The sequence below is a fragment of the Otolemur garnettii genome, unplaced genomic scaffold (genome assembly GCF_000181295.1).
Source record: "Otolemur garnettii isolate 467f Iridium unplaced genomic scaffold, OtoGar3 scaffold00274, whole genome shotgun sequence".
NCBI classification, from domain to species: domain Eukaryota; kingdom Metazoa; phylum Chordata; class Mammalia; order Primates; family Galagidae; genus Otolemur; species Otolemur garnettii.
In genome coordinates this window covers 308,718-324,937 of record NW_003852669.1, presented here as the reverse complement: position 1 = coordinate 324,937, position 16,220 = coordinate 308,718, and the positions used below count along the sequence as shown (strand labels likewise).

Below are 16,220 nucleotides of genomic sequence, written 5' to 3'. Positions count from 1 at the left end.
CAGTTTCATCTTTCACGCAGGAAGTGTGTAATATACCTGTGCAATGGACCTATTGGGTGGGAATTTACTCAGCCCTCTCACCCTGCCTCCTGGATTTCATTGAGTTTTTTCTTTCATGTGAGCACATAGTTCAATTTAGTACTAAGTACATGTGGGTCTCATTCTTGTGTGACAGTACAGAAGATCATCTAACTGAATAATAGTGAAATGCTACATATCAGAATTTAGAAGGAGAATATGGATAAAAAGAATTTAGAGGAAAAATGCTTACATTGTAAAAGAAGAAAAATACAAAATAATTAATCTAAGTGTCAACCTTGAGAAGCTAGAAGCTTTTCAATTAAACTTAAAATAAATTTTAAAAATTTAAAAATGAAAAAATAAATGAAATAGAAAACACAGAAGCAGTAGGAAAAGTTAACAATGCCAAAATTGGGTTTTTGAAAAGATTGATAAAAGGTGAAACCTTTGACAGATGGTTAAGGAAGAAAGAGAGGGAAACCTAATTCTTGAAATAAAAAATAAAAAAGTTATATCAATATATATTAATAAAAATTAAAAAGATAAGACAATATTATAACCAATTTAACATCAAAAAATTCAATAAGTTAAATGAAACAAAAACATTTTTTGAAAGACACACATACCAAAATCAATCTAAGAAGAAAGAAAAAATATAAGTAGCCAGTAGCTATTTATAATAGATATTGAATTTGTAATTTAGAGTGGGAACAAAAACCCTGTCATACAGAAAATTTTAAGCCTAAATGATTTCCTTAGTGTATTCTAATTATATGTAAACTCTTTCATAAAACAGAAAGGAGGAGATAGTACCCACCATGTTTTATGAGGCTACTATAACACTGATATGCAAACCAAACAAGTTTTTGCAAGGAAAATGTTGTACAAATCACTATTTATTATGAACACAAATGCAAAAATTCTTCACAAAACATTATCAAAGTGATTTTAAGAAAACATAAGAAAAAATAATACATCACACCCATGTGAGGCTATACCAGGAATGCAAGATTAGTTTAGTATTAAGAAAACTGATCTATGTAATTTGTAACATTAAATAGGCAAGAAAATAATTGTTTCAGTAAGTGCAGAAAATTTATTTGAGAAAATTCAAAATCCATTCATGATTTAAAAAGTTAAAAACAATACCAAAAGTATTTCAGCAAATTAAAACTAGAGGATAGGCTTGACGCCCGTAGCTCAGTAAGTAGGGTGCCGGCCACATACATTGAAGGTGGCAGGTTTAAGCCCGGCCCAGGGCTGCTAAAACAACAATGACAACTGCAACCAAAAAATAGCCAGGTATTGTGGCTAGTGCCTATAGTCCCAGGTACTCCAGAGGCTGAGGCAAGAGAATCATTTAAGCCCAAGAGTTGGAGGTTGCTGTGAGCTATAGTGCCACAGCACTCTACTGGGGGCGACATAGTGACACTCTGTATCCAAAAAAAAAAAAAGAAAGAAAAATTAGAGGATAGCCTCCTTAATCTGATAAAAGGAATCTATTAAAAAAAACCCACAGATATCATACTTAATTGTCAAATATTACACATTTCCACCTCACATACTCTCAGAAGTCAGGATAAATGAAAGTATTTACTATACCATTTCTATTCATCATTTAACTATAACCCATAGGAGGTGCAATAACGCAACAGAATGAAATGAATGTCATTAAGATTGGCAGGAAAAACAAAAACTGAATTTATTAACAAAGAACACAATTGTGTATATCGAAGACCTTAATTTTCTGGAATTACTAAGTAAAAGGTCAAAAAATTCAATTGTATATTAGCAATGATTGGGCTATACCATTAAAAAAACAACTCCAATTTTAATAACATCAAAAAACATAAAATACTGTTAATAAATTTAATAAAATGTTAGGCAACTATACTAAAAAGTATGAAATATATTAAGAAAAATTAGGTAAAGCAAACAAATAAAGAGATACCATACTCATATATTGGAGGTCAATATTGTTATAATGTTAATTCTCCCTTAATTGATCTGCAGTGTTAATGTAATTTTGGTCATAATGCCAGAGTGTTTTTCTACAGAGATTGATAAACTGTTTCTAAAATTCATATGCAAATGCAAAGGTCTGAGATTAGCTAAAACAATGTTCTGGCGGACATAACTGTACATTTTAAGACATACAGCTTCAAGGGAATGTGGTATTGGTGTTACGATCTGGCAAATAGATCCAATGGAAACAATAGCACAGAAATAGTTCTAGGTATTTTCAGTTGACTTATTTTTAACAAAAATGTCCAGCAATTAAATGTGAGAAAATAAGATATTTTCAATAATTGGTGTCAGAAGAATTGGATAAAAATATAAAAAGCAAACAAACCCAATCACAGACATTGAGAGGAATTTTTTATATATATAATATATGAAAGCTAAAACTACAAGGCTTCTAGGAAAAACACAGAATTTCTTTCCAACTTTGAGGCCAGCAAAGATCTTAGAGAAGACACACATACATACAAAATGATAAGTTAAACTGGATCAAAATTAAAAATGTTTGTCATAGCCTAGGAAAAATCATACACAATATATGATTTTGAGAGAACATATCAGGATTACATTGAATATATATGCAGTGTACTTTGGTATCCATTGGGAATTGGTTCCAGGTTCCCCAAAGAGATCCAAATCCACAGTTGTTCAAATCTCATATATAAAATGGCATAATGTTTGCATATAACCTATGCAGAGCCTTCCATATACTGTAAATCATCTCTAGATTACTTATAATGCCTAACACAATGTAAATTCTATGTAAATGGTTGCTTTACTCTATTGTTTTTATTTGTGTTGTTTATTATTTTTGTATGGTTATTGAGATTTTTATTTGAATTAAAAAATATTTTTGATCCATGGTCAGTTTAATCTGCAGAAGCAGAACCAGCAGGTATGAAAGACCTACCACAACTCTATAAAAAATCAAAGATAATCAAGCCCAATAAAAAATGGGCAATGGGAGTAAATAGATACTGCTCTAAAGATCATATATGAAATTTGGATATCAAGAGGTAACTAGCATAATGGATCATCAGAGAAAAGAAAATCAAAACCAATAGATGAGATTTCCACCACAATGGAAGAAATTAAACACGTTAGCAATACTGAATGTTGCAAAGAAGTGAGGCAACTTCATCTCTCCGACATTTCATGTGGAAGTATAATCATTTGGGAAAATGCTTAGGCATTTCTTATAAGGTGCATTATGTATTATTCTACGATCTTGTAATTCAACCACTATGTATTCTATTAATGGGTCTGAAAATATATGTCTACAAAGAGACTTTGGAAACAGTGTTTATAACCAATTTAATCAGACTTGCTAAAAACATGAAATAGCTCAGCTATCCATCAAGAGGAAATGGATACATGTGACACACTCACACAATTGAATATGACCCTGAACATTAAAAAAATGTATTAAAGATGCATGCCACAAACTGGATGAATCCCCAAATAGTTATACCACGTAAAAGATGCCAGAGCAACAACAACTAGTCTATAGTTCCACTTGTAGGAAGTGGAAGAATAGATGAAATTAACGTATGGCAAAAAAAAAAACTCAGAACAACGGCTGTTATCAGAGTGCACAGAGATCAATGGGAAGTGGACATGAGAGAGTTTCATAAAGTGATAAAAATAGTCTATATCCTGGATTAAACAAATGGCCATACATGTGGATGTGCTTGTCAAAAGTTATAAAATTATACATGCAAATCTATGCATTTAGCTGTAAATATTATTTTAATTAAAAAATAAAATGGTGGGGGGTTGATTCCCAGTCATGGGACTGGCTGGGATTTCAGCAATGCTGCAGAAATTTAGGGAATCTTCCAGTGAGTAGGTACCCACTTCCAATGAGTAGATTTTATCTTGGGCAACCTGGAAAATACCAGTTTTCTGATCCTTGTTTTCACACTGTTTTCTGTGCTTTCTCCTCCATCCTTTCACTCTCTTCCATCCCTTCTTCTTCCCACAGAAAATAAGCACTCAGTAGAACATGCTCTCATATACCCTCATCTTCAGTTGGGTAAAAAGCAGGAGCCAATTAACACAGGAATTTACTACTTAAGAACTCAACGAACTTATGCAGGGTGTCCATAAAGTTCATGTGCAATTTACTATGTTAAACTATTTTAAATTGCACATGAACTTTATGTCCACCCTGTATAATTTTTTATTGAAAGAATGAACTCTTACTTATTAAAAAATTAATAAATAAAATGTTTTATTTGGGAGAATTATGAGAACTTGTTGGTGATTTTAACTAAGAAAATTAAGTGTTGGTGTCACAAGCACACAAGAAAGTGTTTATCAAAGATGTTTCCACCTTGGCCCAGGACCCTTCACTGCGCGTTACACATCCACTCTGCCGCAGACATCCTTACTTCACTTCTTACTGTTTCCTCCCTCTCGTCTCATCTGTCTTACCCAAATACTGATGCTTTCTGCCTTGTTCTATTTAAGACTGCTACCTGGAACTTGAAACATTCTCCGCCTCCAGTTTTAAGCTTTGTCTGATCCAGATTCACACACTGGCTTTCTATGCATTATGATATTTATCTAAAGCCATGAGTTTTCAATGAGGCTGACAACTCTGTGGCACAATCATGAAACTATTTTTCAGGAATATGCTGGTGGACAATAGTAAACTATTACACAAGTAATAGTTTATTTGTACTATCATAACAAAATACCCAAGACTGGGTCATTCGGCACAGCACCTGTGGCTCAAGTGGCTAAGGCACCAGCTACATACACCTAAGGTAGCGGGTTCGAATCCAGCCCGGGCCTGCCAAACAACAATGACGGCTGCAACCAAACAATGGCCGGGCGTTGTGGCGGGTGCCTGTGGTCCCAACTGCTTGGGAGGCTGAGGCAGGAGACTCGCTTGAGCCTAGGAGTTGGAGATTGCTGTGATCTGTGATGCCACAGCACTCTACCCAGGGGGACAGCTTGAGGCTCTATCTCAGAAAAAAAAAAAAAAAGACTGGATAATTTATAAAAAACATAAATTTATTTCTCACCATTCTGGAGACTAGAAAGTCCAAGATCAAGAGAATGGCCCTCAGCCAGTTCGGTTTTCTGTTGAGGGCTATTCTCTGCTTCCACAAAGTTACCTTATTGCTGGTTCTCAGGAGAGGACAATACTGTGTCCTTACATGGTGGAGGAACTGAAGGATAAAAGAGCCAAACATTGTATGAAGTCTCTTTCATCAAGGATTTAACCTTATCGATGAGGGGAGGCACCCTCATGATTTAATAACTTCTTGAAAGCCCCACCTCTACATGCCTTCACATTGGTCATTAAGTTTCACCGCCTAAATTGTGTAGGAAACAGATGGTGCCTATTCCAGTACAAATGATTAGTACCAGCAGCAAAACTGCTGAGGTATATGCTCAACTATGTTTTGGATAAAATTAGCACCACATTACAATATTGGCAGTTTCAAAATTCCATTAACATTTTCTAATTATATTCACAAAAAATTGTTGCAGACCTCTTCTTTAAAAACAGTCTAATACTCTTTACTATAATCATCAGTTTCATGTTGTCTTTCAAAAATAATTTTCATGAGGATCCTTCTAAGTAAGGAATATCCACATCTGATTTTAGACTTTTAAGCTAAACACTAGAAAGTAAATATAAAATTCTTACTTTGGGGACAAACCAGATTTGCCTAACTCCTGTGGAGCTTTGGGGGTCTTAAGCTAAGAAGTACACCATATCTGTCCATTTGTGAGACTTTATGAACCTTCAGCAAAAACTACTGGGGCAATTGTTTAAATGTGATTATATTTGTACGTAAATAGGGAGTTTTTACTTCTAGTAGATTATCTTTTCTAGAACAAAATGGCAGAAATGATTATTCATTATCAACCTTTTCTTATTACTCTAGTGAACATAAAATTACTTTTTCCCCCTTTCCCTAGATCAGTGGTTCTCAACCTGTGGATCACAACCCCTTTGTAACAATGAAAATACATCACAGCTTTCAGAAGGTTGAGAACCACTGCCCTAGATCCTCCTTTTATATCCCTCTATATGGTCAAGTCTAAGGGAATCGAGATATTACCATAGCTCTATTTTGACTGATGGTGGTTGGTTCCAACTGAATACGTATACCACATTCAGCAATCCTAACCCAAGTATGTCCCTTGCACCTTCTTGCTTCTCCCCCTCAGGTTCATTCTGGAAACAAGGATCTGATGTGCTTATACCAGAAAACAAGTCATGACTGCAGAGGAGGCACCCTTTGCAGGTCTATGAGTCCCCAAAGCAGACCAGAGTTTATTCTATCCTGATGGATACTAATCATGTTGTAATGTGTTGATGTTTAAAATGATAAGTGCCAGTTTGAGATCTGTCATTGTCAATCACCAGCTGACCGGGGGAAATAGGCCACCCTCACCAAGAAGCTTTGTGAGTTTCTTAGTTTCAGAAACTAAGAAACTTCTTTATGAGTTTAATAGTTTGCCTACGTTCAAACTATTTTGTTGCTATTCCAAAGTGAATCCCATCCCTTCTCATCTCATCCCACCCCGCCCCACTCACAACCCAGTGATAGTGACATCTATAAGAACAGTGATGGAAATGAGTATGTCATTTGGAAAAAGACTAATTGCCACTTTGGGATGGTTGACTATTCTATATGCAGATGATGTGAATTAGATGAGGGTGTACATCAGGGAGATGCAGCTTGTTTGTAATTATATATGCACCTTCTTAATATTTTGCAATTGGTATTACTTTTCTATGAGCAGGGCAAAAATAAATAAATACAATTATTGAGTCGTTACTGTTTTCATTTATTTCCTGTGAAGATAATGTAGCACCCTTTAATTTTAATGTTACAACACACTCCTTTATCATGATCAGTCATATGGTGTTTTGCAAGTAATTTGTTAAAGTGTTGAAAATTGCCAATGATTTGTTTACAAAGGAGAGGCTATTCAGGGTTAGGCATTTTCATTTTCTTCCATTCTATTACACACTTTCAAATTAACAAGGAAAACCTGGAGTTACTGATAACAAGATGTGAATTGTCATAAACTGCAGGCTTCTCTCCCCCTTGGGCTCTTTCACGCCCACGAGAACGTGTGGGATTTGGAGACATCGATCCAGTACACCAAGAAAGGTAGAAAAAAGTGAATGATTAGCAGGCAGATATCTTTTATAAATCCTCACAAATCAATCCTTAGTCATCTTTTGTTTAAGAAAACGCTTCCCTTTATTTAAGATCACAAGATAAAATCACGAAGTCTGTATTCTCCACTATCTTTGTGTTAAGTTCTCTGTTTTCTCAAGAAAAAAATAAACTGGTTGTCATTTTCAGCCATATATAGTAACATTTACTCTCTTATAAACTTGAAGATTCCAAAGATTACTTTTTCTTTGAGATACCATTTTCTTTTGCTCATACTATGAAATGAATCCAAAATTTAGATTTTTCTGTGGATTTTAGATCATTATTCAAGTCTTCACATATTGACACAGGTTTTATTCTTTCTTGCTCTATTCCAATCATCTCCAAATGAAAAGAAAAATAGTCTTTACTCATACTTCACTCCTCTGTTGAACTTTAATATTGGCGCAGTTTTAAAGAGTATTATTGATACATTGGCCTTGATAAGAGGAAAAGGAAGAAAGCTATAGTCAATTTGCATCACTGTAACTCCGAAGAATCATGGTACCAATAAAGAGAGGATCATATTGAAACTAGAAATTTTACTATTTGAGCAACCCTCAAGATTGCTAGGTTGTATGAAGCAACTGAGCACCACATCCCCATCCACGCTCTCCTGTGTATCTTAGAGGCTGACACATGAGAATTACATTTCCCCTAATCCATGCTGGTAAGGCTTGAAGTCCACAAATGAGAGATACTTACATGAATTTTGGAAAATGGAAGAGAAGCAAAAGGCACCATTCCATGTATGAAGGAGTCGGCCGGTGTGTGAGATTAACGCAGGCAATAATATTTCAACAGATTAATCCACGCTTTTTCTCCTATGCATCACCTCTTTTAATGTTGACATGAGTGGTGGTTTCCTACAATTTTGCACTTCCCTTTTTCCTCAGTGGAGATCTTTTCTAACCTTCACTTCTAGCTCCTCCAGTGGTTTTATAAGATTTCAATACCCCGTATTTAATAACTTCCTGCCAGAAATGTTTACAAGGGCTTCTCTTGCTATCCAAATCATGACTTGCTCCCCCATCTTCCCTGGTGGCAAGGTTCTAGAGAACTTGTTTATGAGCCATAAATGAAATCTATATGTAGTACCTTTTGTACTTAATGCAAATATCTCCCTTTAATGACCCTCAAAAAAACAAAACAAAGCCATCTGATTCTGAACAAATATGTATCTTTACCAGACTTCTATAGAGCTAAAACCTTACTTTTCTAGAAGATGCATGCAAAAATAGGGGGAAAATGTGGTTTAAAACCTTGCAGATTTATCTTCATATCTTGGATTTAATATTTATTTCACTTCATAAGCTCAGTTTCCTTGATGGAAGTTTATTAATTACTGAGGGGAAAGTGCATGCCCCCCACACACAACAAGCTAGCCTGGAGTGATCAGTAAAATTATTACAAAATAGATTAAGCATGTACCAAGACAACTATTGGGCCCAGGGAAAGGAGTTCAATATCTCTTGTGTGCCTCTGCGCTTTCTTGCCCTGGAATGGCTGGTTCAAACCAGCAATTTAGAACTGCTCTAGCTGTCCTATAGTATCCTTTAGGTAATCATAGCACTAAAGTCTCCACTTAGTGGAAAATTGTAAAACCATTAACCTAAGTTGTATAATTGGGCATGATGATGGATCTGGGCCTGCATGATTTGTTTCACCATGAACAAGCAGTGATACCACGTGACAGCTCTGCATAGCTACTGGGAAGGTAAAATCCAACACCAGGCAACACCACAGGTGAGCAGATGCAGATTTTGCATGCAAGAAAGCCCCTGTGAAAGAAATTGCTATGCCACCCAGGAGCAAGCACCACTGTGAGTAACCTGTAATACATTCATTTCATTCGTCAAACTGGACTTGTCTGAATCATTCTTTAGTCTCCCACTTTGGAGGGGATAGTTTTTCTATACTGTCCTGGGATTTTCCTGACCCAAGTACTAACTTGGTGCAAAGAATAGCAAATACTTGTTGATACTTCAGTGGTTAAAACAGCCCCATCCCTGCCTAAGCCCAAACTCTAGCGACAAATATTGGTGGAAAAGCGAATCTGCATGGGCTAAACATATAGACATGGCAATAAGCAGCCTTCCACACCACAAGAATAGTTTGTGTTTACCATAGAATCATGATAAGATATTGAAGAATTTCCATGAGAAGGGTGGTTTGATAAAATTTGAGTTTTGAAAAATCACTCTGTCTAGTTGTTATAAGTGGAATTAAATGGGAAGAAGATAAGATACAGAGAACCAATTAGAAAGCTGCTGTATTCCTTTTCCCCTATAATTAGTTTCATAGTAGGGCTGAGTACATTGGATACTTTTTCTTCCATTCTTAAGATACTTTGCTAAGAAGAATATTTTCCAGCTCTGTCCATGTAAACATCTAAGAGGTAAAGTCTCCATCTTTCTTTAAGGCTAGACAATATTCCATGGTGTACATATACCACAAATTATTGATCCATTCATGGGTCATTGGGCATTCGGGCTTCTTCCATGACCTAGCAATTATGAATTGGGCTGAAATAAACATTCTGGTACATATATCTTTGTTATAGTGTGGGTTTTGGTCTTCTGGATATATACCAAGTAGAGGAATTATAAGATCAAATAGTAGGTCTATTTTTGGTTCTCTAAGTAGTCTCCAAACATCTTTCCAAAAGGAACATATTAGTTTGCATTCCCACCAGCAGTGTAGAAGTGTTCCCTTTCCTCTACATCCATGCCAACATCTCTGGTTTTGGGATTTTGTGATATGGGCTAATCTTACTAGAGTTAGATGATATCTCAAAGTAGTTTTGATTTGCATTTTTCTGATGATTAAGGATGATGAGCATTTTTTCAGGGTGGAGGAAGGGTAATTGGTGGGACCACACCTATGGTGCATCTTACAAGGGTACATGTGAATCTTCTAAATGTAGAATATAAATGTCCTAACACAATAACTAAGAAAATGCCATGAAATCTATGTTAACCAGTTTGGTGAAAATATTTCAAATGGTATATAAAACCAGCACATTGTATCCCATGACTGTATTAATGACATAGCTATGATATAATTTTTAAAAAGGTTGAAAAACACTTAGATTAAAAAAAAGAAAGAAAGAAAGCTACTATATTAATCTAAATAAGAGATAACAGGTAACTGGGGAGATATCCATCACCTGGATCATGGGGGTACAGAAAAGTGAACTGATTTAAGAAATATATACAACTTGGAAAAGATGTAGGCATTAATTGTATATGTGGCATAAAGAGAGGAGTCAAGGCTGACTCTGAAGTGATAAGCTTTGGAGAAGTGGGTGTATAATGGTATTGTGACTGGGACAGGGAATAAGGAAGACAAAACAAAGGTGAGGTGTGCAAGTTCTGTAAAGCTTTGGAGAAGTGGGTGTATAATTGTATTATGATCAGTACAGGGAGTAAGGAATACAAAGTGAAGGTGGGGTGTGCACTGAAATAGCAAGTTCTGTTTAAGACAAGTTGGATTTGATTTGCTGGTGCAAAACCCACATGGACATGAAGTTTAGAAGGAAGTTCTGGTGTGAAAATAAAGGTTCAAGCATCTTCAGAATGTGGATTACAGCTGAAGCCATAGCAGTGGATGCATGAAATCAGGCCAGGTACAGAATGGAAAGAGAGCTGGACTAACCATGGAGTCCCATTTTTCTTTTTCAGTTGCATTGAGGTCTTACCCTCTAGTCTTAAACAGAAACTCTAGCAACAATTTCTCACAATTTCTCTAATTTCCTTAATTTTATTTATTTCAACAACAAAAGCACTACATGAAAGACATCTTATTAATGAATTGACATAAGGAATTGGATTAGATATGTTAACTGAATCATTAATTGGATTCTAATAAGTTACAACTACAATTAGGTAATATAATAATATATATAGTATAAGAATTCTCCAATGGGAGGAACACATTTAATCACAAATTTCTGTTAATATATTAAGCAAAGTATATGTTATTTAAAAAAACAAAAAGCTTCTTTTTGGACAGTTATGCTATGCTGTATCCAACAGAAAAATGAATTCTTCAGCTCTATGATATATTACAGATATACATTTTTTGTTCCTTCTTAACATATCTTACACCTTACTTAACTTCTACTGTTTTCCTTCTTTTTCATACTCCTAAATACAGTGTGCTTAAAAATCAATCTTTTATTTCTAATATGGAAATATTTTAATAACAGCTAGAGTATGAATTTTAAATATAGCCATATCATGAAGCTTTTCAGTAAACAAAATTAATGTTGTAACCAAATGTAATATTCATGTTCAATTTACCTAAAATTTGAAAAATATATTCATAAATCCTATCATATTTACAAAAATAGGACTACAGTGAAATTTCTATAACAGTATCCAAGGAAATGGGACAATTTTAACATCTCAATTATTTTTCTTGAAGAGAATAGGGCTTTAAACATCTTTGGTTGGGTTCTATCGAAATAAAAATGTTGTCATAATGTAATTAAATGAAAAATAGTATAGCATCTATTCATATGTTTTACTATTTATAGGTATAATTTTATTGTGTATATATTCATAGATTATCAAAAATGCAAATAATTATTTTGAAAAGAGGACAAATACCTTATGTGAAATGGGTTGAAACAGAATATTTCCACAGTAGAATGAATCTAGGGTTTTCAGTACTACTTACCACAGTCCACTTTAATGAAATTATTTGTTTTATTTATTGTGAATGGGTATGAGGAAGATGAATTGCAAAGAAAATAGCACTGCAGTGCCCTGTAAACATATGAGAGTTATGGAGCTGTGCAAAAATTGCTTATTATCACAAAATGCCACAAAATTATTCTCTAATCTGATTTAATTTTTAGTGCAAACTTACCTCCAGTAGGAATAATAAGGTGTAACAATGAGCAATGATTAAAAGTGTTAAGTTGTATGTTTCTTTGTTATCTAAATAGTATCTCTTTAAAGCAAGACTAGCTTGAAATAAGAAATTAAATGGTAGTTTGCATTCCTTTTGCGAATTTCAGTCTTTGAGTTGAAGAAACTTTCATCAAACATGCATTTGGTTTTAAGAACAATTGGCTGAGGGTTAGAGATTTCCTTCATTTGCCAAAATATTAATTATACAGCACATTTCAGCTCCTTTCTTTAAAGTCATTCAAATGGTTGGCAACAGTTCCCTCGGCGTTTCCTGATGGATTTCGTCTATAGGAAGAGCAATAAGAACAAAATGCAATAAAGGACAGCGTGTGGCTCCCCCGTGAAATGTATGTTTAGGCGCCTTTTCATCAGACGAAGGGGGAGCAGTGAATTACACACAGCATCCTCGATCCAGGTCCGAATGCATTTTGAAAATCAATTTATTTGCCCACCACCTTTTAGAAATGCTGAGAATGTCAATTCTTTGTTCAGGTTTTCTTCACTCTGAGAAAACCGTCAAAAATATGTCTCCATGCTTTTACTCATAATTTAATCAAGCAACTGTAACCAAACCCTTCCACGGCCCTATCTTTGAATATGAGTATTTTCACCTAAGCTCCACCAACCAGTTTTCCAGGAATTAAACTATAGATGTTTAATGAAAAGACCATTCAGATGCTCTTTTTCTTCCTTAAAATGGGGACTCAAAATGCCCCTGTGAGCTTTCATCACCCAGATGTATAGCTCTGGTCAGAATTTATCCAAATTATCTTTACATCCACTTGTCTTAGACATTGGTGGCCTCTGTGAAAGAGTCATTGGGCTCATTGTTCTTTGTGACTTCCAGGTTCTTTTTAGCCTTGAATGTCATGGACACCTCAGAGTGAATAGCGTCCAACCTCTGCTCACAGCGGAAGGCCGAGAGGAAAGCCTTTCTGTAGTTGCTGTTCATCCAGCCATACAGCAGGGGGTTGGCGAAGGTGGAGCACATGGCGATGATGTGGAACACGGTAAAGATGAGTTTGTACTCCTTCAGGTCCAGGACATGACTGTCAATGTCCACGGCAAGTTGGAAAGCATGGAGGGGCAGCCAGCTGACAGCAAACACCACCACCACGCACACCAGCATTTTGGTGGTCTTCCGCCTTCGCTGATGGTAGTGGTCATTAGCAGCACCAGGGCTGACGTGGGTCTTCAGCTTATTCCAGATGCGGGTGTAGGAAAAAGATATGATGCCCAGGGGCAAGACATACAGGATCAACAAGGAGGAAAGACTGTAGACAGTGCCGTAGATGCTCTTCTCCTCACCTGGCCACTTCTCTGTGCAGGCCACAATCTCAAAGTCCGGAATAATCTCAATCAGCGAGTACTCCCGGAAGATGGCCAGGGGACTTGCCAGCAGGGCACTGATGCCCCAGGCCAAGCCAATGATCAGGAAACTGATCCGCTTGGAGATCTTGCTCTCCAGGTGGTAGACGATGCACCGGTGCCGGTCCAGAGCAATCACTGTCAAGGTGATTGTGGACACCTGCACTGCCAGGCCCTGGGCGTAGGGCACCAGGTGGCACAGGACAGGGCCCATTTTCCACTCCCCCATTAAAGTGTAGGTAAGAGTGAATGGCAGACACAGGGTGTTCACCAAAAGATCCGCCACAGCCAGATTGGCAATGAAAAAGTTGGTTACTGTGCGCATGCTCTTGTATTTAATCACCACATGGATCACCAAGGAGTTGCCAATCACCCCAAGCAGGATGATGGAGCAGTAGGCCAAGATAAGGACCACCTGTACCTCGATCAGCTTGGTGCTATCTATGAGCTCTGGCTCAGGGTCCGGGGCCAGCTCGCCTCTAGAAGTGGTTTGCTCCGGTCCGTACTGCTCCACCCTCACTTCTTCCACTGTCTGGTTTTCATCAGCATCTGCACCGACTGGGCCCATTTTCAGTGCAGTTCCACTTGGCCTGTGACTAGCACAAGAATCTACAATAAAATACAAAGAACAAGGAAATCACAAACGTGGAGCAAAGACCTGTCACAAATCACTGGTTTAATTTTGGTTGGGGACTGAAAATACCTGTCCTCAGAACCCTAAAATTGCCTGCAGTATAACATTTTAATAAATGGTCCTTTAATAAGTCTATTCACAAACATGGATGAATGAAATCAGGTCTTTGAAATGTATATGATGGCTCGGTGCCTATGGCTCAAGCGGCTAAGGCGCCAGCCCCATACACCTGAGCTGGCAAGTTTGAATCCAGCCTGGGCCTGCCAAACAACAATGATGGCTGCAACCAAAAAATATGGGGGCACCTGTACTCCCAGCTACCTGGGAGGTGGAGGCAGGAGACTCACTTGAGCCCAGGAGTTGGAGGTTGCTATAAGCTGTGATGCCACAGTACTCTACTCAGGGCAACAGCTGGAGGGTCTGTCTCAAAAAAAAAAAAAAGAAAGAAAGAAAGAAATGTATACGATGACAGCAAAGTGTAATAATTCCAATTCCAACATGAACACTACCAAACAGATTCAAGTGGGCTGAGTATTCTGAGCTCTATCGATGTTATAACTACTATAAATTCATCAAATTACTTTTAAGGTTGATTAAAAGAGGAAAGTTCCCCTCAACATCTTGACTGTTTTAAATTTATAAATAAACAACAACAAATTGTATAGGAAAGAAATAAATATTAAAACCATTTGCCTGGTGCCTGAACTTTGAATGTATAAAACACCTAAGGTAAACAGATTCTGCTTCAAATTGGTTATTCCTAGTGCAGGGATTACTATTAAAAATAGGTAACCTGTGTAGAGCAGCTGCTTTTTTAGAATGATCTGAAATAAACTTCTCAACTAATATATAGCATTCTATGCCTCACCTTTAAGAGACGACTCAGAGTAGTCTCTTACACATCTCCTCCAACTGTCTACTTCTCATTAATTCTACCACGCTGGATTTGTCCTTCTCAATTTCTTACCATGATAACTCTAACAATCTTCTCCCTGGCCTCCTTTCCTCTTTTGCTTGCATTTATTTGTTCATTCATTCATTTCACAGATACAATGGAGCATCTACCAGATGCCAGGCGTGGCTTGCCTGTCACGCAGCTTATCCTTGTACGAGCATGCTCAGCAAGCATTTAACAACCTATGTCACGTGCTGAGCAAGAAGACAGGAGGACAGTTCCTCTGATGCTCTTGCATTTGACCAGACAGACCCCACTCTGACGTTAAAATGCTTTTTCTGGAATTCAAATGTGATCATATTATTTTCTTCAGTGTGTCCAGAGTGCTTAATACAACGTGACATATTGTTTCCTAATGTAAGTTTCCTTTCTTCAGTTTATAAAAGCATACAGAGCCTAATATCATAGTAGTGGTACCTTTGGAATATATTCATAATCACAAAATGCTGCTGCTATTAATTTGGAATCTCTGTTCAGTGAAGATTTTTATTAATCATGTTAACCATTATACCCTCTGCCTCCATTGGTATCTGAGTCATATTTCTTCAGCACACAGACAACGCTGGCCTGAGCCTGTGTGTCCCCAGCACCATTCCTCACCCTTCCTCTGCTCAGGCCTGCTCTGTGCCCCAAGGGGGCTGAAGACTTACATTTTCAGGTTCCAAGTCTTTGGAGCTCTGGCTGGTTTTGATCGGCGGGAGTCACTGGCAGGTAGAGGACAAGAGCTCAGCAGCATTTCAATGCTCTGGCTTCCAAGGGACAGACCCACTGTGATTCTGTTTCCAGTGGATGTTACACTACCACTTCCCGTGACCCTGAAGCTGGAGGTAGACATGACTCCCTGCTCTTGCTAATCCCTGCACTCTCCCAACATCCTTTATTTGGCTTCCATGATTTGTGTAACCAATTCTCTGCATTAGATTCCTCACTTTAATATTCTTGAATAGATTCTGTTTTGTATCCACTGCTAACAAGGTCTGCCCAGAAAGTATCCAGCCTTTTCTTAATACTCGCATTTTTTATTATATTGCTGAATGCTATCTGGACAGACCTCACATGCTTTCATTCATTTACTCTCCCACTAAAACTTTGACACTCACAGGTGGTTA

The 16,220-nt window shown here is 37.0% G+C and overlaps 1 protein-coding gene across 1 annotated transcript; it reads right to left on the bottom strand.

Annotated features, from left to right (window-relative positions):
- Positions 1 to 12,903: 12,903 nt before the first annotated feature.
- On the bottom strand, positions 12,904 to 14,323 carry NPY2R (neuropeptide Y receptor Y2). Its single transcript, XM_003803002.2, has one exon. The coding sequence runs from the start codon at positions 14,088 to 14,090 to the stop codon at positions 12,942 to 12,944; it is 1,149 nt and encodes a 382-aa protein (XP_003803050.1). The 5' UTR covers positions 14,091 to 14,323; the 3' UTR covers positions 12,904 to 12,941.
- Positions 14,324 to 16,220: the final 1,897 nt, after the last annotated feature.

Coding starts and splice junctions, on each gene's coding strand:
- NPY2R (XM_003803002.2), bottom strand. CDS start 14,090: ATGGGCCCAGTCGGTGCAGATGCTGATGAAAACCAGACAGTGGAAGAA.